The following is a 22,837-nucleotide window of genomic DNA, read 5'->3' on the forward strand; positions in this document are numbered from 1 at the left end:
TCTTCAGTACTTTTTGGGTAGGGATGAATAAGAACAATGTGTTACAAAGAGGGGAGGTTTAAGATAGAAGAATTGGAACCAAAGGCAAAGTAATTCAATTGTAACAACAAATTAATGTTATCTTAAAGTGGTTCCCAATTAGAGATACAGGCTTCCAGGTATGGAATGAATTAAGTCACAGGGATGTCAGATACAACATAGGGAAGTCACTGGTATTGAAACAGCATTGGAATAGATGGTAGCTACACTTGTGAGCACAGCATAATGTATAGACTTGTCCAGTCACTATGTTTTATACCTTAAACTACATTGTGTCTCAACTCTATACTTCAATTAAAAAAAAAAAAAACAAAACTTATGGACAACCAATCACAAAAAGTGAGACCTTTCCAAATAAGGCAAATCCTTAAGGTATAGCCAATCAAATAACTTCCTTGCTTTGCTTCCACTTCTTCTCTATAGAAGTCTTTTTCTGGGATTCCTGGGTGGCTTAGCAGTTGAGCATCTGCCTTTGGCTCAGGGTGTGATCCCAATCCAGGGATCGAGTCCTGTGTTGGGTTCCCTGTGAGGAGCCTGCTTCTCCCTCTGCCTGTGTCTCTGCCTCTCTCTGTCTCTCTCATGAATAAAAAAATATAAAGTCTTTTTCCTAGCTCCTGCAAGGGGGACAGAGCACTCTAATCACTTTCAGTTTGGCACTGCCCAATTCAAATAGATTTTTGCTCAAATAAACTCTTAGAATTAAAAAAAAAAGGTTCTCATTTAGCCCAATGCCAGCTAACAAGCATATTAATTTATTGGGAGATGATTTGTAATAAATAATTTGATAATTAAATTGATTAAAATAAATGGATCAATTACCTTAACGAAAATTTATATAGGGTATTTATTATTTATTGAGAAATTATTTATTTATTGCATTTATTGAGAAATAACGTGACAGGCTTCTGCTAGGCGGTATAGTTGATATATGAAAGAAGACACAGTCTCTGCCCTCAAAGAGTGTTCTGTCTAGATTATACAGACATACATAGGCGAGTGTTTTCAATTTTCCAATCAGTGAAATGCACAAGTATTTAGACTCCCATCTCTAGGAAATTTTGCTCTGGTCCTTTGGTGGGTCTTTTTTATTTGTTTTAAGTTTTTATTGAAATATATTTATAGGAAAGTACACATAAAGTGTAACCCAAATGATTTTTCTCAAACTGAACACATTTGTGAATGCTTCCAAATCAAGAAACAGCATGATTAACATACCGAAAGCCCCCTCATTCTCTCCCAGTCACGGTTTTGCCCTCTCATGTCTCATTTTTCTCTCATATGTCTTATGTCAATTATAAATCATTTCCTATAATAGAAATGATAAAATATCATTGAAAACTAAAATTGTAAAAATACATTGTTTGAACCATTAATAGTGGTTAATAGTATCTAATTGTAGTATCTAATCTAACCCATTAATAGTATCTAATTGAAAATAGAAAGGTATGATTTCTTAGTATTTAATATTTGTATAAGACATTTTTACAACTCACCTATAAATGTTTGATTTTTTTTAAAAGTACAGGAAACTGTCATCTCAACAAACTGCACTTTTATTAGGCAAGCTGTATTGGACAATAACCCCAACTGGATTCATAATTATAGCATTTTGCATTGCAACTATCTCTTAAGATCTGGTTTTAGATAGTCTGCAGGAAGACAAGAAAGTGACAGCTTCAAATTGAGCAAGTAAGTGCCAGGTAATACCTTTAGAGGAAGATTATCCAAAAATTAGCAATAGAATTCTGTTTTATGACACAGTTTGCCAATCCAGAACTTAAACTACTTTGAGGATTTAAAAAAATTTAAAGATCCGTTTTGAGGAAAAACTTGTGTTTATAGACTTTTTGCAGGTCATTTCTTTGTAGAGGTGGAATGGTCCTCATCAAGGCAAAAAACTAACTTTTTAAACCAGACATCTCTTTGATTTATATGCCTGATGCCTAAACTCTTGTACATATACCCCTGGAGGTAGATAGAGCTTTCCAAGAGGTAAACAGGTATTACTGTTGAATTAGCCTCCTAGGGTTGTTATAAGAGTGTTACAAGCTGGATGGCCTAAAACAACAGTCATTTACGGTGTTGGTTCTGGAGGGTAGAAATCTGAAAATCAAGGTATTGGTAGGGCCATGATCTCTCTCAAGCTCTGTATGAGTATTTCCTCCCCTTTTCTGACCTGCTGCTGGTGGCGAACAATCCTGGGCATTCCCTGGCTTATAAACTGCATCAATTTGGTCTCTGCCTGTCTTCACAGAGAGTTTTCCCTGTGTCTTTAAGTCATCTTCTCCGTGTGCATGTATGCTTGTAATTTCCCCTATTTATAAGAACAACAGTCTTACTGGATTAGAGCCCACCCTAATAACCTCATTTTAACTTGGCTAAATCTGCAAAGAACTTATTTCCAAATACTGTCACACTCAGAGGTACTGAGGGTTAGTTCCTACACATATCTTTCGGGTGGGTGGGTGGGGGCATAATTCAGCCAATAACTGACTGGTGTCTTTAAAGGAATTGATTTCCAGATCCTCAGGTATTTACTTTTCTTGAAATTGATGTAAATTTTATGATTTTTATTTTTTTAAGATTATTTATTTATTAGAGCCTTCCTGTACAGTGAGGATGGGGGGTAGAGGGAGGAGGAGTGAGCTGGATTCCTGCTGAGCAGGGAGCCCAATGCAGGGCTTTGATCTCAAGATCCTGAGATCATGACCTGAGCTGAAATCAAGAGTCTTAACTGACTGAGCCAACCAGGTGCCCCCAAATTTCTAAATTTTCAAGAGGAGCTCTTTCATATCTATTCTCGGTTGGATGATGATGGCTATTTAATTGCTGTGGTGTTTAGATTACATTGTAAAGAGTGCTATAACACTTAAATTTTAATGACAATATTTATAATATGCTGGGAATTATATTTTCTCCAACCATTTAAGTCCATGATGAAAAACTTTAGATATTAACTTAAAAATATGTAAGGGAATACAGAGTTGTAAAAAAGTTAACTTTAGGGTAAATTTTTTGAAAACCACTGATTTAGAGCAGAGTTTCTCAACCTTGGGACTATTGATGTTTTAGATTAGGTGATTCTTTGTTGTGTAGAGGGTGTTTTTTTTTTTTTAAGATTTTTATTTATTTATTCATAGACACACACAGAGAGAGAGAGAGAGAGAGAGAGAGAGAGAGGCAGAGACACAGACAGAGGGAGAAGCATGCTCCATGCAGGGAGCCCGATGTGGGACTCGATCCCGGGTCTCCAGGATCACACCTCAGGCTGCAGGCAGCGTCAAACCGCTGCGCCACCGGGGCTGCCCTAGAGGGTGTTTTATGCCTTGTGGAATGTTTAGGAGCATCCCTGGCCTTTACCCTTTAGGTGCCAGTAGCCTAGAGGTAACAATAAAAAATGTCTCCAGATAATTGCCCAGTGTTCCCTGGGGAGCAAAATTGCCCTTGGTCATTGACATAGAGCCTATTGATTTTCTTTCAGTCAGTAATATAGAACATAAGCATTTCAGACATTTGCTAATCACAATTTTGAGTTATCTACTATATAGCTCTAGACATGACCTAAGATGGCAGATTTTCTAAGAGATATCACCTAAGGGTCATGATAATAATTTATTCACACAAGTCAATACATTTTATCCCAGGATCAAGGCAGGTATCCAAACAGCTACATAAATTGTTAACTTTCGCCCTATCTCCGTAGATCATAAATCCTTGCTTATATCTGGAATCAAGAAATGGCTGTGTGGAAAACCTCTATGTTTTGTAAACATTCTTATTTGAGGGCTTTCTCTGTGTTTCCACTGGGTTATGAACCAAACAAACCAAGTTCCCACAGCTGCTCAGAGGTGAATTAGAATGCTTTCTTTCAATTATATCATGAAAGCTCTATAAAGCTTTTTGTCTTAACTGTCAGGAAACTCTGACCTAAATTTGTGGCTCAATTACAATGTCTTCTCTTACTTGTTTCCTAGTATGGTATGGTTGACACTTGAATAATCCAAGAGTTATCAGCATTGACCCCTGTACATTAGAAAATCTGTGTATAACTTTTGATTCCCCCAAAACTTAACTACTGATAGCCTACTGTTGACCAGAAACTTTCAATGGCAGTGATTGACACACATTTTGTATGTTATACATATTATATACTTTGTCCTTATATAAAGTAAGCTAGAAGAATGTTGTTAAGAAAATTATAAGGAAAATAGATCCCAAGATCAAGATCATCCCATGATTTCAGTTCAGTGTTGTATTCATTGAGAAAAATACACATATAAATAAATAGGCATATGCAATTCAAACCAGTGTAATCAAGAGTCAACTGTATATTATTTCCTCACTCTTCCTCTTCCCTTCATTTTATTACTTTTTTCCTTGTTTATTTGTTTTTTTTTGGGGGGGGGGGGAGAAACAAACAAACAGGCTTTCATGAATTGGCTGAATTTTTTTCCTTGTTGAAATGGTTCTCAGTTACACTGCATCTTTTAGTGTAAGCCCCTTGTTTTAGAAATATAAATAAATAAAGTTTATAGGTGACATAGTTTGAACTTTAAATAACCCAACAAAAAAGTATGTAAAGTTATTTTATGTTTTTTTCCAACATCATTTTCTCATTGTACTACTCTGGCCTAAAAAAGGACAATGATTTGTTGAAAATCATAATTGTAAGGTAGACAGAAAATGAATACCATTTTCCTCTTATGATAAAACTCTAGGGCTCCTATGGGTTTTTTAGACTGCTATACAGGATTCTATTTTCACTAAAACCAAACACAACCCTGTAATTATTGATCCTGATCATAGAGATAAGCAGTCTGAAACTAGCCTAAAAGCATTAGTAGTATTTATTTATTTATTTATATTTTAAGATTTTATTTATTCACTCATGAGAGACAGAGAGAGAGAGGCAGAGACACAGGCAGAGGGAGAAGCAGGCTCTATGAAGGGAGCCCGATGTGGGACTCGATCCTGGGTCTCCAGGATGAGGCCCTGGGTGGAAGGTGGCGCTAAACCACTGAGCCACCCGGGCTGCCTGCCATTATTAGCTTTTAATCAGAAATAGTGAAGAAGGAAAAGTCGTTAACATTTTTTTTTAAGATTTTATTTATTTATTCATGAGAGACAGAGAGGCAGAGACATAGGCAAAGAGAGAAGCAGGCTCCATGCAGGGAGCCCGAGTGGGACCCGATTCCGGGACTCTGGGATCATGTCCTGGGCCAAAGGCAGGCACTAAACCGCTGAGCCACCCAGGCATCCCAATATCAAAAATTCTAAATGCTAAAATGGTATACTAAAGCAATCCCTAGAAGGACTAGAGCAACAAATACATTTAGAATAAGTAATCTAGTGGGGGGGGCACCTAGTTGGCTCAGTCAGTAGAGGCATGTAACTCTTGATCTTGGGGTAGTGAGTTTAAGCCCCACATCAGGCATAGAGATTATTAATAAATAAAATGAACAAATAATTTTAAAAAATAGAATAATCTATTTAGAGTAGTAGGTAAAAAGAATCTTAGTTTATAGTAATTGTCTTCTGCAAGAGTTGATGCAAACTGAAAATACACAATCAGATCATGTTAAATTTAATGAATTACCCAATGAGTTACTAACAAAAATTTGAGAAGTATTTACCCTAGAGATGAAGTAGAGGGCAGTAATATTGTGCAATTCTTCCCTTGTCACCTTTGTCAGAGGCTGAAGATTGAACTGAATGGGTCATGCATTGAACCCCATGTGACAGTTCTTATATTTTTGTGTTGAGACCATTATATTATCCTTTATCTTGTGTGTGTGTGTGTATATATATATATATATATATATACATATTTAGATATTCCTATCTAAAGTCTCATGTCAGATATTCTATTGGGAGGTCATGTGTTATAATTTTATATTTTCTTGTGCTTTTTGCTAGTCTTAAACATGATTTCCTGCAGAAAAAACTACAGTGGTTTCTTGCTTTTTTTTTTTTTTTCTGCCTTTAGTTCCTTGTTTTCCAGCACCCAACGTAACTTGTAAGGATTTCAGTGGCAATGAAACACATTTTACTGGAAATGAAGTTGGTTTTCTGAAGCCTATATCTTGCCGAAATGTGTAAGTCCATTACCTAAGCTAAATTTTCAGGTTACTTGCCTCTGTTGTATCTTGACTGCATGGAGTAAAGAGATAAAAAGTTAATTTATGGAGAAAATCCTACACTAATATAATTCATCCTTTTTGCCTATCTCAGAAAACCTCTATTTTAAGTGTGCATATTGTTAATATAAATGTAGTTTACTACCAGGTAAAGCCCAGTAGTTCACTATGTGGGATAAATAAAGACTGAAAACCTCGTGCCATGTTAACTCAGTTTATGCCACTAAATGAGTTGTGAAAAATTCTGTTTTTAAAATCTGGGGAATTTCTAGAGTGCAAATAAGGGATCATGTATTTTTATTGGGGTGCCGGAGAGGCTCATTTGGTTAAGTGTCTGACTCTTGGTTTCAGCTCAGGTCATGATCTCAGGGTGGTGAAGATCAAGCCCTGCACTGGGCTTAGCAAAGAGTCTGTTTGAGATTCCCCTCTCTGCCTCTCAAATAAATAAATCTTTAAAAAAATAAAATTGGGATGCCTGGGTGGCTCAGTGGTTGAGCGTCTCTCTTTGGCTCAGGTTGTGATCCCGGGATGCGGAATCGGGTCCCATGTCAGGCTCCCTACATGGAGCCTGCTTCTCCCTCTGCCTATGTCTCTGCCTCTCTCTCTGTCTCCTATGTCTCTCATGAATGAATAAATAAAATCTTTTTTAAAAATTAAAAAATAAAAGAATGCTAATTTTTAATCGTTTGCATATTAAGGGCATTTTGAAATTTGGTTTCATTCTCTGTAATAGGTATGGATGATGAATGGTTAAACAATTCAAAAATTTGGAACATCGAGACAAGTAGCCTTATTTTGTTAGGAGTGTTCTTTGTTTAAAGGACTTTTAAGTTTGCTTTTTATTTTTGCTGTAGTAAAACTAACCTCTTATTCTTATATTTTGCCTTGTACTAAAAGCATGGTTTAGTTTTACCATTTTTATTAATTGGTGGCACTATATTTTTATCTCTTAACTGTACATTGTTACATTTTATTTGATGGCACCTATTTGCAGTTGTATCAAGAAATAACCACTATTTGGCTCTTTCCTTCTCTCTTCTCTCTCTTCTCTTCTCGTCTCTTGTCTTTTCTTTGTTTCTGTTTGGCTGTTGCTACCAGTTCTATTACAATTCCTAGAAATTACTAGGGGACTCTTATTTTTCTTTTAACCCTACTTCACAGAGTTAATGAAAGGCTTTAGGTTCCATCTTGCTGTGTAATCCTAAGCCAATCACTTAAGCTTTTTGGGTTCCAAGATTTCTCACTGGTAAAGTAAAAATTGCTAAAAGGAATTATTTCCCAAGTACTTCTGTATGGTTTAGCCAACTTTTGAATTTATGGATTGATATTTCTACCATAAAAATTCCAAATGACAATTTATTAAATGCTGATGTAAGATATAGGTTATAATACAACAACTTAGAAATCATCTATTGAGAACAGCTAACCACTTAGTTTGGACTTACAGGTTTATATTACCTGTGATGGTAACACTGCAATGGTCTGTTACTCAATTTCCAAGTTAATTCTGATCTTTCTTTCTTTCTTTCTTTCTTTCTTTCTTTCTTTTTTTAATTCTGATTTTTCTTTCAGTGTTTCTGGGTAGATTAGGCTCAGTGCCAGTCATGCTAACAAGACACTGATGTCAGTTATGAGAAGAAATGTAATTATCAGGGAAACCAGATAATCACAAGCATATTGGCCAACTTATTCCCTTCCTATAGTAAAATCTACAATTCCAAAATAGAATTTGCTTAATGAACGCTGAATCAGGACAAGGGGAGCTAAATTGATGGATAATTTTAATGATAAGTCATAAAATTAAGATCACCTCATAAATCATTTTCTTATATCAGAATATTCAGAATATATTCAGAATATTCAGCCTACCAAAGAGCCAGCTGCTAGTCAGCTACTAAATATTCACTGACAAATTCTTATTCATTGAATGTTTCTTTTCCAGTTTACATATTTTCCTTCTGTTAGCATATTCTTTTTCAAATTGCATGTAATATTGATACTTGATTAAAACTTCTATCTTAATATTATAGCTACTGTCATTCTATAATGTATTCTCCAGCAACAGAAGTCTGGTAACCATGTCTGATTGATCATCACCAAGCCACACACCTACTTATACTGGCCAACTATTTTAGTTGGAGCAGACTAACTGCTGTAACAGATGTCTTTAGAATTTCAGTGGCTTAACACAATAAAAGTTATTTCCTACTCACATCATAATCCAGTTGGTGTTGGCTTGGAGGCCTGTATGAGGTAAGGAGAGTGATTGTTGCTCCATGCAGTCATGCAGGAGCCTTGCTCCTTTCATCTGTAGCTTTGCTTCCTCTCGTTCTGAATCCTTTCCAGTCAGCCAGCAGATGGGAAAGAGGAAAAGGAACCTTGTGTAGGAGTGTTTTATGGACCAGATCTAGAAATGGCATACATCACTCTGTCCTCATTACATTGGGCAAAACTCAGTTATGGCTACACTTAAATGCAAGATGGGCTAAAACATGTAGCTGTGTGTCCATGAGAAAAAGAGTGGTGCTTCAGTGAACAAATTAATCTCTGCTATGCCACCTGTTTTCAGGTTATTCTTTAGGATGATCTAATATATAGATAATTGTGTTTCTAATTTCATTACCCTTCTCAGCCAAGCTTTTTGAAAGGCTTGTTTTCACAATACTTACCTTTTATGAATTTTTTGCCTAATGTAGTCTAGCTTTTGGCAATGCTGAAATTCATCAGCAATCTTTGTTCCAAATCAAATGGATCTTTATAGTCCATATCTTAATCTTTCTGCAGCATTTAGCATTTCCTTCTCATTAAGATACTTTCTTTGATTTCTAGTATAAAACACTCTTTCATTTTCTTTGATTCCTCTTCTTGTTTTTTCCTTAAATCTTAAATCTTTCCTTAAATCTTGTTTTTTCCTCCTCTTGTTTTTTCCTTAAATCTTGATATCCCCAAGATTATATACTTGTCCTCTTCCCTTTTTCATTCATTCACCTCTTCGGCTTTTCTCACCATTTTTACGTATATTAAGGTCCCAAACTGAATCTGTCCTCTTCTTCAAATCGTCTCCTTCTTTGTTTTAGTGAATGGCCCCTGTTCTACTCAGTTTCATAAGCTAACACTTTGGAGTCATTCTTGACCTCTCCTTTTTCCTCATTCCCCACATTTAGTGTGGTTGCTTCTGCCTTAGCATTTCCCAATTTTGTTTACATTTCTCTCCTACTGCTACTGCCCAGTAGGTTATAATTTGAGTTTCTACAAAGCCTACTAATTTATTTCTCTATTTCTAGCCTCATTCCAGTGCAGATGGGACACCACTGCCCTCAGCATAAAATCCACACCCTTGCAATATTAGATGCATCAACAGTCTCTGGGCCATCTACCATCTCCCCCCAACTCTGCCAAAATATCCTAATTGTGAGTGAAATGCAAAAACCATAGGATTGCAAGGCTGACATAATCAGATTTGACTTTAAAGTGATAGCTCTAGCTACCTCCCTGTTTCGTCCCTTTTGCAGCAAAGCTCCTTCAAAGAGTTGTCTAATATTTCTGTTCTTCAATTTTTTTTTTCAATACAGGCTTTCTTAAGCCTTCTCTGTTTGGTCTTTTTCCCGTACCACATCACCAAAATTGCCCTAACTGAGGTCACTAATCAACTCCTCTTGATTAAATTTAGTGGTAAATTCTCAGCCATTACTTATATGATATTAGTCACATTTGGCACAATTGATGACTCTCTTCTCCTTAATACACTGTACTGTCTTCACTTGACTTCCATTTAACTTCTAGTTTTATTTCTTCTTCACTGTTAGCTCTTTCTCAGTCTCCTTTCTAGTATTTTCCTCTTCTTGATCTCTTAATATTGGATTATCTCAAGGCTCAGTCTGTGAATCTCTTTTTTTTGTTTGTTTGTTCCTTGTAACTTTCTAATTTATATCTCTAGCCCAGACTTTCCTCCCTGACTCTAGATTTGTAAATCCAGTTGTCTTTTGAACAACTCCACTTAGCTATCCGATAAACATCTAAAACTCACATGTCCAACAATGAAGTCTTGAACATCCTGCCAAGGTCTTGTCTACCCTCAGCCTTCACCAACTCAGTTAATGCTAGCTTCATCCCCCTAGTTATATAGGACAAAATCTTTAGCTTTAATTTTAGTCTTTTCTTTTTTCATTCCCCAAATTGAATACATCAGGAAATCCAGTGAGTTATACTTCTAGATCTGGAATCTGATCACTTTTCAGTGTTTCCTTTGAAAGAAGAACTTTCTCTGACTCCAAGTCAAGCCACTATTAATTTTCATTCTCGATTACTATAAGATCCTTCAGACTCCTTTGTCCCTATGATAGTTTGCATTTGTTCAACAGATTCATCCCTCCTAATCACTGTTAACTGGGTGAGGTATTTTTTCCATTCTGTTGATTTGGGGCTTGACCATGTGATTGTATTTGGCCTACGTAACGCTAGCAGATATGAAATAAGCAGAGGGTGCTTAAACATGCTCGTGAGGTTTAGCTTTCCTCTTGAATCTTGGTTCTGAAAAGAACTTGCCCCAGGTAAATGCTATACCTTCAGCTTGGGCCCTCGAAAAACTTAAGAAGAACTGATATGAATTAGATAAGTTAACCTGGATGCAAACCGAACCAATCTTTAGCCTGAAGCAGCATCTCCTGCTGAACCCACCCTAAATAAGCTGAACCACAGCCAATTGCAGTCTGCAAATGTGAGAGTAATTGCTTATTGTTATAAGCCACTGAGGTTTAGGGTGGTTTGTTATACAATGTTCTTGTGACAATAGCTCACAAGTACTCCTACAGTCTGTTCAACACAGCAACTGGAGTTACCATTTTCAAATCTAAATCAGATCATATCACACATCTACTTAATCCTGCAGTAATTTCCATGTCCTTCAGAGTAAAACCAAAGTCTTTACAATGGTGTTCATGGCCATCCATGATTTGCCCTCTTTGCCCCTTGTTATCTCTCTGACCTCAGCTCCTACTCTTCTTCTGATCTCTAATTCCACTCCTGCTCTCATGGCCTCCTTTATAGACATCAAACATGTCAGTTATACTGTGCTCACCACAGCCATTACTTTTGCCTGAGAGGTGTTGGCATGCTAACTAACTCACTTCCCTCAGGTCTTTGCTTATATATCACCTTCTTAATGGTGCCTACTCTTACTCTCCTATTTATATCATATATCACCCTTGTCTGTACCCCAGGCATTCTGAATTCCCTAAATGACCTGCTCCACTTCTTTTTTTCATAGCATTTATGACTTTCTAACATAATAAATGATTTGCTTTTAAATTTTTTTTTTCTTTTTGCCTATAGATTGAAAGCTCTTTAGGGGCAGGGATCTTTGTTTCTTTTGCTCATTAACATATCCCAATAGCCTAGAATCGTGCCTGGTGTGCAGTAGCTACCCAAAAGGCATTAATTAAATGAATGAATAGATGAATGAACAAATTAACAAGTGATAATTAACAGTTTTGTTTCCTAAAATGTTTACATGTTGGAAATACATGTATATAACACTCAGGTTCTAATTTTGTACAGAAATGGCTATTCATACAAAGTGGCAGTTGCACTGTCTCTTTTTCTTGGATGGTTGGGAGCAGATCGATTTTACCTTGGATACCCTGCCTTGGGTGAGTATGTTCCACCAAGAAGAAATCCTTGTGAAACTTGTAGATAAATGTACATATTCTTATAGATTGAATCTTTGCGTGGTATTAATAGTTTAAGTTCCACATAACTGGAGTTGAATACTTTTCCTCTGTGAATATAGAGCTAGCTTTAGCTCTACAGTTCAGCTTGGGTAAGAAATAATTGACTTTTCCTGTATTTTCATCTTTATGAAAACACATACAAAATAGTATAGGCACTTGCTTAGGACAGTAGGCTTGAGCTGTCATTTAGTATTGGGCAATGTGGTAGACATTTAATAAATATTTTATGAATAAATGGATATCTCTTCTATCCGTCTTAAAGTATTAGCCTTTACCTAAATCTCTGTCAGTGTTCCCTTGGGAGAAGAAACTGTTTCTTTCAGGAAAAGTTTGGGTTGGAACTATGGCAACTGGCATGAGCTGGTGTGGAGCCTGCCATTTAGGAACCTTAGCATCCCCCCATATGTTCCTTCTAGCTGTAATCTTCCATTTACCATAGTTACTAATGCTTGTGAAAACTATTTACATTTGATGATTGCTTTTGTTTAAAGAATACTTGTATGTGCTTGCCGTTATTTAAGCCTTACAGCTCTCTGACTTTATCATCCTCTTTAAATCTTCTTTACCAGGTAGGGAAATTGTCACCAGAGAGGTTAAGGGATTTACTCACTCTAGAGGCCTTGCTTTATTCTGTGACATATTTGTTGTTACCATCCTTATTTTATGGATAGGGAAATTGTCATGAGATTAAGAGATTTACCCAAGGACACTCAGTTAGTGACCTGAATTTGAACCCAAATTTTCTGGTTCAAGAGATCATGCTTTATTTACTATAGTATGTAGTATTCTGCTTCTGTATTAGCCCTTTACTGAGCAAAATTTAAAGTTTCTGAGTGCTCTGCTTTCCAGTGAGCAAGGCTAATCTTATTCTTTCCATGTTGCTACCCACCAGAGATCAAAGAGGAATCTTTACTGTGGTGTTAGTGGGAAGTATATTTCTGACAGCCTTACCTGGAACTCACAATTTTGTTCAGTTAACAGACATTTATTCTACATTTACTACCTGTTAAGTAAGTAAGTAAGTGTTCTGGAAGTAATGATGAAGATCACAGTTCATATGATTAAAAAGGAAATAAATATGAAATAAATATGTTTGTGGGCCCATTTATGATACAGTTATAGAACCATGACAAAGTGCTATGAGAACACTGAAGAGGGACTGATTTTGTCAGCCTTAGGGTGTGGGGGGAGCACTTCTTAGATGAGGTTTGAACTAGATTTTGAAGAATGAACTGATTACAGAGATTGAGGGCATGTGAGAACAGCATGTGCAAAGGCACTGAGTATCACAGCGTGTGTGCACACGAATGGTGGATAGTTTACCTTTCGGTGTAGGAAGAATAATGGTAGGAGATGAAAAGTGACTGCAGAGGCAGTCTGTGGTCAGATTATAAAGGGTTTTGAATGTCTTGTTATAGAATTTAGACTTTACCCTTTATAAACATCAGAAGCCATAAAGTTTTTAAGTGGAGAAGAGTCATGGTGAGACTCCTATTTCAGGAAGATGCTACTGGAGGAATCAAGGGAAATGGCTTAGATGAAAGAAGGACTGGTGGCAGAGAAAGGTGGAAGGAGATTGATGCCGTCCATAGTCTTGGCCTGAGTGATGGCACAAGGGCACTTTCCTGCCATATGTTAGAGCAGTCATGCCTTTCCAAATATCAGAAAGCCATTTAGTCTGTACAGAAGGCCTTGGAGTTGCTAAAATAGTGATCCTTTAGTCTAGCTTTCTTTTTAGATGGATGGATAGATGGATGGGTTGGATAGATGGATGGATGGGTTGGATGGATGGATGGATGGATGGATGGATGGATGAGTAGATGGTTAGAGAAACTAGATTCATAATGAGAAAGCAAAATGATATGGTGATGGTAAGAATATATCTGAAACCTTCTGCCTTTATCCTTATATTCTGTGTTCTCTTTAAGACAGAATTAATATATTTTGGAAAGATTTCTAACTTGTAGAAGGTTTTTAAAAGGTTAGGACGGAAGAGGAAACACTATTTTTTTAGAACAGTATTCCATGATGATTTTGAATAATAAATCTATTTTATATATTGGCTTAATGAGTGACTTTTTGGCTTTGTGATGTGTGTCAGATGAGCTGTCACGTCATAACATGTAAGTTAACATTTTTGTCTTACAGCAGCACATAATAATATGTTGGCATGTATATTGTGAATTTATTTACTTGCACAGTAAAACCCTAGGTAATGAAGCTCTGTTAGTGGCTCTGGTTAGTGAATGTTAGTTTCCTGCTGAGAGCTGCCTCTCTCTGGCCCCTGCTACTCCAATCTATTCTTAGCTTCAGTCAGAGAGAACTTTTCCCTTGGTGGCTAAGATTCCATAAACTTTCAAGTGTAATTTTTAACATTCAACGTTATGCTGCAGTGTAAAGGTTTTTGTTGTTATTGTTAATCATTAAACAGTTTACTGTATTATCACAACAACCTAAGGGGAAAAAAAAAAACCTTTCTGTTTTCATTAGTTTTTCAGATTTTTTGGGGGGGGGGTTGCCCCTTCTCTTTTAGTTCAAATATTTTGACTGTCGGCCCAAGATATAACTTTCTTGAGATTGTGAAGTCTGTCATTTGTCTGCCTTCCAGCTTCTGAGTTTTTGTTGTGATTGTCTTCTTTTTTATTCTCTTTATCCTCTTGGGTTTGTGGACTTTGAAAATTCCTTACCATCTTTTAGTAGGGTCTCAGAGTGAGAGGAGCTAAGTAGGCATGTCAAAGTCATGATCTTTAACTGAAAATCTTATCTCTTGTAAACATTCAGATATTTTTATTGTATCTTACTTGCATTTAAACTGTATTAACGTTAAGGATTTTGATATGTTTTATTAACTAATCTAACATGTAAAGTTACAGTGTTTTTATATTTTAAAATATTAAATGTTTTAAGAGTAAATTTTAATTTTTACTAAGAATTCAAAAATTTTGGTATTTTTGATTAAAATGATTACTACCATTGTAGTACCACCCTTACTACAATGTTGACTGGTATGAAAATAGTTAAAGATGGAAATTAACATTCTATTTTTCTTATAATCTTATTTAATCTTGGGATCCCAGGGTGGCGCAGCGATTTGGCGCCTGCCTTTGGCCCAGGGCGCGATCCTGGAGGCCCGGGATCGAATCCCACATCGGGCTCCCGGTGCATGGAGCCTGCTTCTCCCTCTGCCTGTGTCTCTGCCTCTCTCTCTCTCTGTGACTATCATAAATAAAAAAAAAAAAAAAAAAATCTTATTTAATCTTAATGGTTATGAAAAGCAGTGGTAGTTTGTTCAAGCACTTCCTTAAAATTGTTTATGATCGTTGGAATTTTATTAGAAAAGAATAAATAATATAAATCATACAATATGAAACTTGGTTTTTCTAAGTAATTTAATACTAATGTGATATTTCATTATATATATATTTTATTTCAGGATTATATAAGGGAAATATGTTGAGGGTGAGACTGAATAAAATTTGATAAGATCTAAAAATTCCTTTGCGAAAGTATTTAAAAATTATTTTTAATTTTAATTTAATTTTATTTTGAACTCATGATCCTGAGATCAAGACCTGAGCTGAAATCGGGAGTTGGGTGCTTAACCGACTGAGCCACTCAGGCGCCCCCAAAATTTTCTTTTCAAAAATTTCAGATTCCGGGACACCTGGATGGCTCAGCTGTTGAGCCTCTGCCTTTGCTCAGGGCGTGATCCCAGGGTCCCGGCCTGCTTCTTCCTCTGCCTATGTATCTGCCTCTCTCTCTGTGTCTCTCATGAACAAATAAATAAAATCTTTTAAAAAAAAATTTCAAATTTTTATAGCTTGTGACTGTAACTTTATTTTTTTTTTAAAGATTTTATTTATTTATTCATGAGAATACACAGAGAGGAGAGAGAGAGAGAGAGAGAGAGAGAGAGGCAGAGACAGGCAGAGGGAGAAGCAGGCTCCATGCAGGGAGCCTGACGTGGGACTCGATCCCGGGTCTCCAGGATCACACCCTGGGCTATAGGTGGTGCTAAACCCCTGAGCCACCAGGGCTGCCCAACTGTAACTTTATATATAGCTTTATGTCTTTTAATTGATTCCTCAGTATACAAGTGCTATGTTAACTGGAAGCTTTCTTTCTTTCTTTTTTTTTTATTTTTTACAATGAAACCTTATTTTTCTAACAATATTCTCTATATTCTTAACTGTAACCTCTGTGGTTTATTTTATTTTTATTTTTTCATATTTTATTTTTATTTTTATTTATTTTTCACAGAAAGAGGGAGGCAGAGACATAGGCAGAAGGAGAAGCAGGCTCCATGCAGGAGCCGGATGTGGAACTCGATCCCGGACTCTGGGATCACATCCTGAGCCAAAGGCAGATGCTCAACTGCTGAGCCACTCAGGCATCCCTGTGTTTTTTTTTTTTTTTTAATGCAATAACTAGTGTATTTTGTTTTGCCCATCTGTAGCATTAAAAGATTATGAATTCTCAAAGATAATAGCTCTTTTGGAGCAGTTAACAGGAGAGAGATACTCTTTTCATAGTGGTATTTCTTTTAAAGTGTAAATACTTTATTATGAGAATAACAAGTGTTTTTAAGCCTAAATCTTAAAAATCTTTGGTTATATTATTACTTTTTTTTTTTTTTTAGTTTGAAGTTACCAGTTTGGACTGGTATATAATATCCACAAATCGTGGGACAAATAAAGGGATTTATAGGTTAGCTGTTCTAAGATTTGAAAACTCTCCTTTATAGTTCCAGACACAAAAAGAATAGTGATAGCTTATTACCAAATCATTATAGAACACCTGTGGTCTGGCAAATAGTAACTTCAATATGAAATAATCTGCATTCTCTACAACAGTTATGCAGACAGCAGAATTTGCAAGACTCAACCTGTAATAAAAGAAAATAACAGAATTTTTAAAAATACCTCAAATTAATCTCTGTTCTTTTAATTTTATACCCAAATAAATCCTTTGATTGAATTCATGTTTTTAAAATGTAAAGTTTAGGTTACTAAAGAATAAATAAAGAACCCTCAAAAACATGAGCTTTATTAATGTCACCTGGCTGCATCTTTTTGAAAGAATGTATCTATAATAGTAATGGTTCAGGATAAAAATGGATCCTTCTTGATTAGAAACACTTTTATTTGGCATTTTAAAACAGTTTTTTTTTTAAACAGTTTTTAAAATCTAAAACTGATACTCCTTTTCACAATAAGAAGTTAGTAAATAGTGTCTGTACAAAGAGACACTTTTTAATTGGAAAGTTGGGGAAGTCAATCTACTTTTGGTAGCTCACAAATAACCTCACTTTTTGAAAAACTGGTATTATGTTCAAAATAATGAAATCTATAACAGGTAATGATTTGTATTGGTTTTAATAAGTGCTGTTTAGAATGTATGCTGCTTTGTGTTCAAGTTGATCATTGTTCATTTGCAAATAAGATAATTTACTATTGATATAGTTTGCTACTTTAGTAGTCATATTGACTAGACATGGGAATGACACAGCATTGACTTCCAGTTGCTTATAGAAAGGAAGAGGGAGGGATGCCTGGGTGGCTCAGCGGTTTAGCGCTTGCCTTGGCCCAGAGCATGGTCCTGGGTTCCTGGGATCGAGACCCGCGTCGGGGTCCCTGCATGGAACCTGCTTCTCCCTCTGCCTGTGTCTCTACCTCTCACTCTGTCTCTCTCTGTCTCTCATGAATAAATAAATAAAATCTGTAAAAAAAAAAAAAAAAAGAAGGGAAGACAGATCAATAAAAGTATGTAATAAGTCATACCATGGGGTGTGTGTGATGCTGAAAGTTAAGGGCAGGGCTGGGGAGCATCTAGGAATATTATTAAATTCATCTTGAGGACATTAGAGAAGACTCTTTAGAAGTTTTAAACAAACCTTAGGAGTTATCTTATTTTCATAAAATATTTTTATATTTAGAAAGCTAAAACAAGTTTAAGATAGCAGTATTAGCAACTTCCATTAATAAACTCATCCTTTGTGTTACATGTGCAGAAATAGATGGACCATAGTTAATATTACAGGTTCGGAGTGAAACAGGATGTAAATCACTGTAATGACTTTAAACTTTCAAAGTTTTTTTTTTTATAATAGTCAACTTAGTCCCTTAATTTCTTAAGCAGCTTTAAATTGAGGTACAAATGACATACATTAAAATGCACATTTTTTATTTTTTATTTTTAAAAGATTTTATTTATTTATTCATGAGAGACACACAAAGAGAGGCAGAGACATAGAGAGAGAAGTGGGCTCCTTGCAGGGGGCCCAATGTGTGACTCAGTCAAGGACCCCGGGATCACACCTGAGCTGAAGACAGACGCTCAACAGCTGAGCCACCCAGGCATCCCTGTTACAGGTTTTTAATCAGCACCAAGAAGGCAATAAATAGGGAAGAAGTGATAAGGTAAGGGGCTTCGGGATAAGTGGTGTGCAGCTTTAGATAGGCAGGTTAGAGACTTCTCTGAAGAAGTAGCCTGAGAAACGAGAAAATCTGGGGAATAATGTTGGAAGGGGTCATGACAAGAACAAAGGCTCTGACATGGTTATGTTTTCTTAGCAGAGTAGCAATTAAAGACAAACTTTTTTTTGAAACATTCTTCTTTTTTTGGAGAAGAGGGGCATTGGGGAAAGAGCAGAGGGAGAGAGAATCTTAATTGGGCTCAGTCCCTAATGTGGAGCCAGATGTGGGGCTTGATCTCAGGATCCTGAGATGACCTGAGATGAAATCAAGAGGCAGAGGCTTAAGCAACTGAGCCACCCAGGTCCCCAAAACCATTCTTAATCTTTTTTTCTTTGAAGATTTTATTTATTTATTCATGAGAGACACACACAGAGAGAGGCAGAGACACAGGCAGAGAGAAAAGCAGGCTCCATGCAGGGAGCCTGATGTGGGATTCGATCCTGGGTCTCCAGGATCACACCCTGGGCAGAAGGCAGGTGCCAAACTGCTGAGTCACCCAGGCGGCCCAATATTAATCCTTTTTTTTTTTTAAGATTTTATTTATTTATTAATGAGACACACACACACACACACACACACACACACACACTGCCCCCAATATTAATCTTTATAAGAAAATTGAAAAAAGGGAGCTTCTGTATATTTCCAAATTTACACTAAAAAGCTATGTGGAGAGGGATATTTTTCAGAAATACAATGAGTGAATGGATAGAATATACCAAGTTGAGTGGATCAAGTTCCCAGAGTACCTATAATAAAATGTGGCTAATGAAAAAAATAATTAAAGGAATTGTTATATAGGATAATGGCTAGGGGTGCCTGGGTGACTCAGCCAGTTAAGTGGCTCCTGGAGTCCCAGGAAGAGCCCCTAGTCGGGCTCCCTGCTGGCAGGGAGTCTGCTTCTCCCTCTGACCCTGCCTCCTCTTGTGCTCTCTCTCTCTCCCTTTCAAAACAATAAAACTTTTTTTTTAAGATTTTATTTATTTATTCATGAGAGACAGAGAGAGACAGAGAGGCAGAGACACAGGCAGAGGGAGAAGCAGGCTCCATGCAGGGAGCCCAACGTGGGATTCCATCCCAGGTCTCCAGGATCAGGCCCTGGGCTGAAGGTGGCGCTAAACCGCTGAGCCACCGGGGCTGCCCCAAAATAAACAATATGTTAAAAAAAAAAAAAAAGATAATGGCTAAATAGAGAACTTTAAGAAATAGAAGGGCTAAGACAATGTATTCATTTTACAAACATTGAGCATCTATCATGTGTTAGGTAATGTAGGTACTAAGGGCACAGGAGTAAATAAAACAGGTAAAAGACCCTCCCCTAATGGGACTTCTGGGAGACAGATAGTGAATAAATATACAATATTAGTAACATAACAAGTGTTTTGAAGAAAACTGAATGCAGAATTTTATATAATTTCTCTATTTTAGTACTTTTAAAGTGATTTCTAGCATGTGATATCTTAGTACTTACAACATTATTCTTCTCTGTGTCTAATACTAAAAAGGGAAAAAATAATCATCTAATGTACCTACATATTTCAGTCTTATTTGTGTGTTTCCAGATTATGTGCAGAAGGTGATCTCATCGACTCTTGTGATTTTAGCTGGCATCTATTTGTAGTTGATACTTAGAACTACCCTTTCACGAAGAGTCTTGTTTCCTACCATTTTTATATCTGGAATCCGATGTCTGGAAAGCAATTTAAGTTTAAATATAGAAGAGAGATTACTCATCCCACCCCCACCCCCAACCTGCCTCTTTATTCCATCATCATGGTTTTGTGTTATATCGTTGTGTATGTCCTAGTTTCTATGCTCTATTATGATCTGTTTAAATACCTTAGTTCCAAGGTTGCGGCTGAAGGCCGAGATGTATATACTGTATAGAATTGATGATTTTGACTATAGAGTTAATAAACCTGAGATGCTTAGGAAAAAAGCATAGGATAAATTTAAGATAATTGAGTATAGGACAAAGATAATTGGGTTGCTAATAAAATTTTGCAATTTAACTGTAAGGTCAGTTTTATCCTGGTTATTTTTTCTGTGCCTTTGACAATTTTTATTTGTTCAAACTTTCTATTGTGGTATGTATTAAAATTTCAATCACATAATGTATTAAGTCTAAATAAATAAGGACTAAGATGTTCTGTAGCTCTATTGTACTGAGATTTAAAGATCTATTTCTTTAGGACTTTAAAGAAATTTTGTGAGGCTACACTGAGTTTTCATTTCAGTTCATTATATTTAAGTGAATTATAATTTTTGTGACTTTTCTATATAGAGGGTCATTTAAACTTTTCTCATATTTTCAGGTAAAGATTTGAGTTTTTAAAATGTTAATTTTATATTCTTGATATAAAAGAGTTTGCAGTACAGTATACCTAATGGTTATTCGGAAATAGAAAAATTAATATTTGTAAGACTTTCCAAGTTTTAAGTGACTTTATCTTCTTTTCTAGGTTTGTTAAAGTTTTGCACTGTAGGTTTTTGTGGAATTGGGAGCTTAATTGATTTCATTCTTATTTCAATGCAGGTAAGTTAGTTTCAGTCTAAAAGATGAACTACTTTTACATTCAAACTTGAGTTCTGTGATCTTTTCCTGGTGTATTTTAAATATATTAGAAAGCCCACTTTATCTCTTAACTCAGGCAAAAGATCCTGCTGGCGTCGGAAATGAAACTACCCCCTCAAGCAATAGGGACTGCTCTGGCCAGCAAGACCCCACGTGATTAACCCCAAAACAATGATCAACCTGACCTTTACTTGCCCCTGCTGCATTTACCCACCTACCTTTATCCCATATTTTCCTGATAAAAACCTAGAAGTATTTTCAGCACTTTGGAGACAGATGCTAGTCTGCTCTCTTCCCAGTGTTGGCCTCATTGAGATAAATTCCTTTCTTGTTTAAAAAATAAATAAAAGTAAAAAAATAAAAATATTAGATTCAGTTTTTCTGAATATAAATCTAATTCAGTTTTCTGAATAGTAATATTCAGTTTTTCTTTACATGCTACATCTAAGGGATCATAGCCATGTTTCCAAGTAGCATTTCCCAGCCTGTGTTTTAACCAGTTAGTAGTTCTAAAAGACTACTGCTTTTCATAAAAAAAGGATTTTGTGCTCAAATATGATTTGTAAATGTGAATTCAACTGAGATTTCTTTACTGGATAACTTCTGGGAATCTTTGTAATTTGTATTATGAATTTCTGATAGGGATTAAGATTATTTCTCAGATTTATTACTTCTTTTCCTGATAGTCATAGCCACATTGTCAATTACAATAATAGGATATTGGTGGGGATCTGATATTTACACATGAACATATGGAGGCAGAAACAATATGTATATATATATATTTTTTTTTTTTAATGGACAGGCACCCTATGTTAGTATTCTCTTGGTTATAGATTATAGAAATTGAAATCCTGCTAGCTGAAGCCAGAAAGGAAGAATTGATTTCATTCTTATTTCAATGCAGGTAAGTTAGTTTCAGTCTAAAAGATGAACTACTTCTACAGAATGTCTAAGCATTCTGTAGAAAATCTAGGAGTGGGGCTGGCCTTGGGCAAGACAGTCAATATAATCAAATGATGTGTTCAGGAACTCTCCTGATAACCCTCTCTGCTTCTCTGTGTTAAACCTCATTTTTTCCTGCTGCAGTGGTGTGGAGGCAGGCATAGTTTGTGAAATGCTATCCTTTAGCATTTAAAAGTGCCACCAGATGTTTTACATTAAATTACACTGAACCGATTGTGGTTAACTCATAAGGATTCTTAAATCAGAGGAGGAGATGAATTTATCACAACAAATGTCACAAAACAGCAATTCAGTAAGCATTTATGGAGCACCTAAAGTCTTCAACAAGAGTGTCAGTATATATGTAGATCATCATCAGTTTTGGTCTTCTTTCTCATACAATATTTCCACTCCTCAATTCTGTCTGCTTGATGTTAATCCTTATGTTTCAAAAGAAAGTCAAAATCCAGGAGATTTTGGTAGCATACTGTGAGGAGGGTACCATACTGTGAGGAGGAGGCAGCATATGGACCAATAAGATACCAGAATTAAACAAGGAAAATATTTGGTTTTAAAGTTGGAATTTTCCTGTCTTTATTCATAAACATATGCCTAACCAAATATCCTGCCTTCTTTGACTGTGGGACAGGCAAGCAGGCATGAAGAGGCTAAGGTATTTGTGCACATATGCTTGGAAATGGATTTCTGACTTTAAAATGAGGATCCAAGGAATTTAATGTATTATTGGGATTCTTTAAGATATCCAGAATTCAGTGCCTTCAAAACCCATTTAGTTAATATTTTCACACTAGGTTCTTTTTTTGGTGATGTCATTGCTTTATAGCTTTATTTATATCAAATTATAGAGCTTATTTGATTCAACAACTGCTTTCTGGTACATGAATGCCTGAACTTTTGAGAACAAATGGTTTTTTT

The 22,837-nt window shown here is 36.0% G+C and overlaps 1 protein-coding gene across 2 annotated transcripts in view; it reads left to right on the forward strand.

The window, feature by feature from the left end:
* TM2D1 (TM2 domain containing 1) overlaps positions 1-22,837 on the forward strand; it is a 41,671-nt gene that overhangs the window by 5,014 nt on the left and 13,820 nt on the right. Inside the window, exons 3-6 of one of the 2 annotated variants that reach the window (XR_011995975.1) lie at positions 6,026-6,134; positions 11,733-11,824; positions 20,844-20,917; positions 21,793-21,863. Coding sequence is in view for 1 of the 2 variants with exons in the window: in XM_026006971.2 (XP_025862756.1) it covers positions 6,026-6,134; positions 11,733-11,824; positions 20,844-20,917 (275 nt within the window). In the remaining variant the exon portion in view is untranslated. The remainder of the gene's footprint in view (positions 1-6,025; positions 6,135-11,732; positions 11,825-20,843; positions 20,918-21,792; positions 21,864-22,837) is intronic. The other variant, XM_026006971.2, reaches the window with a different exon arrangement.

This window comes from Vulpes vulpes, chromosome 12 (assembly GCF_048418805.1).
Source record: "Vulpes vulpes isolate BD-2025 chromosome 12, VulVul3, whole genome shotgun sequence".
In the NCBI taxonomy this organism is placed as follows: Eukaryota; Metazoa; Chordata; class Mammalia; order Carnivora; family Canidae; genus Vulpes; species Vulpes vulpes.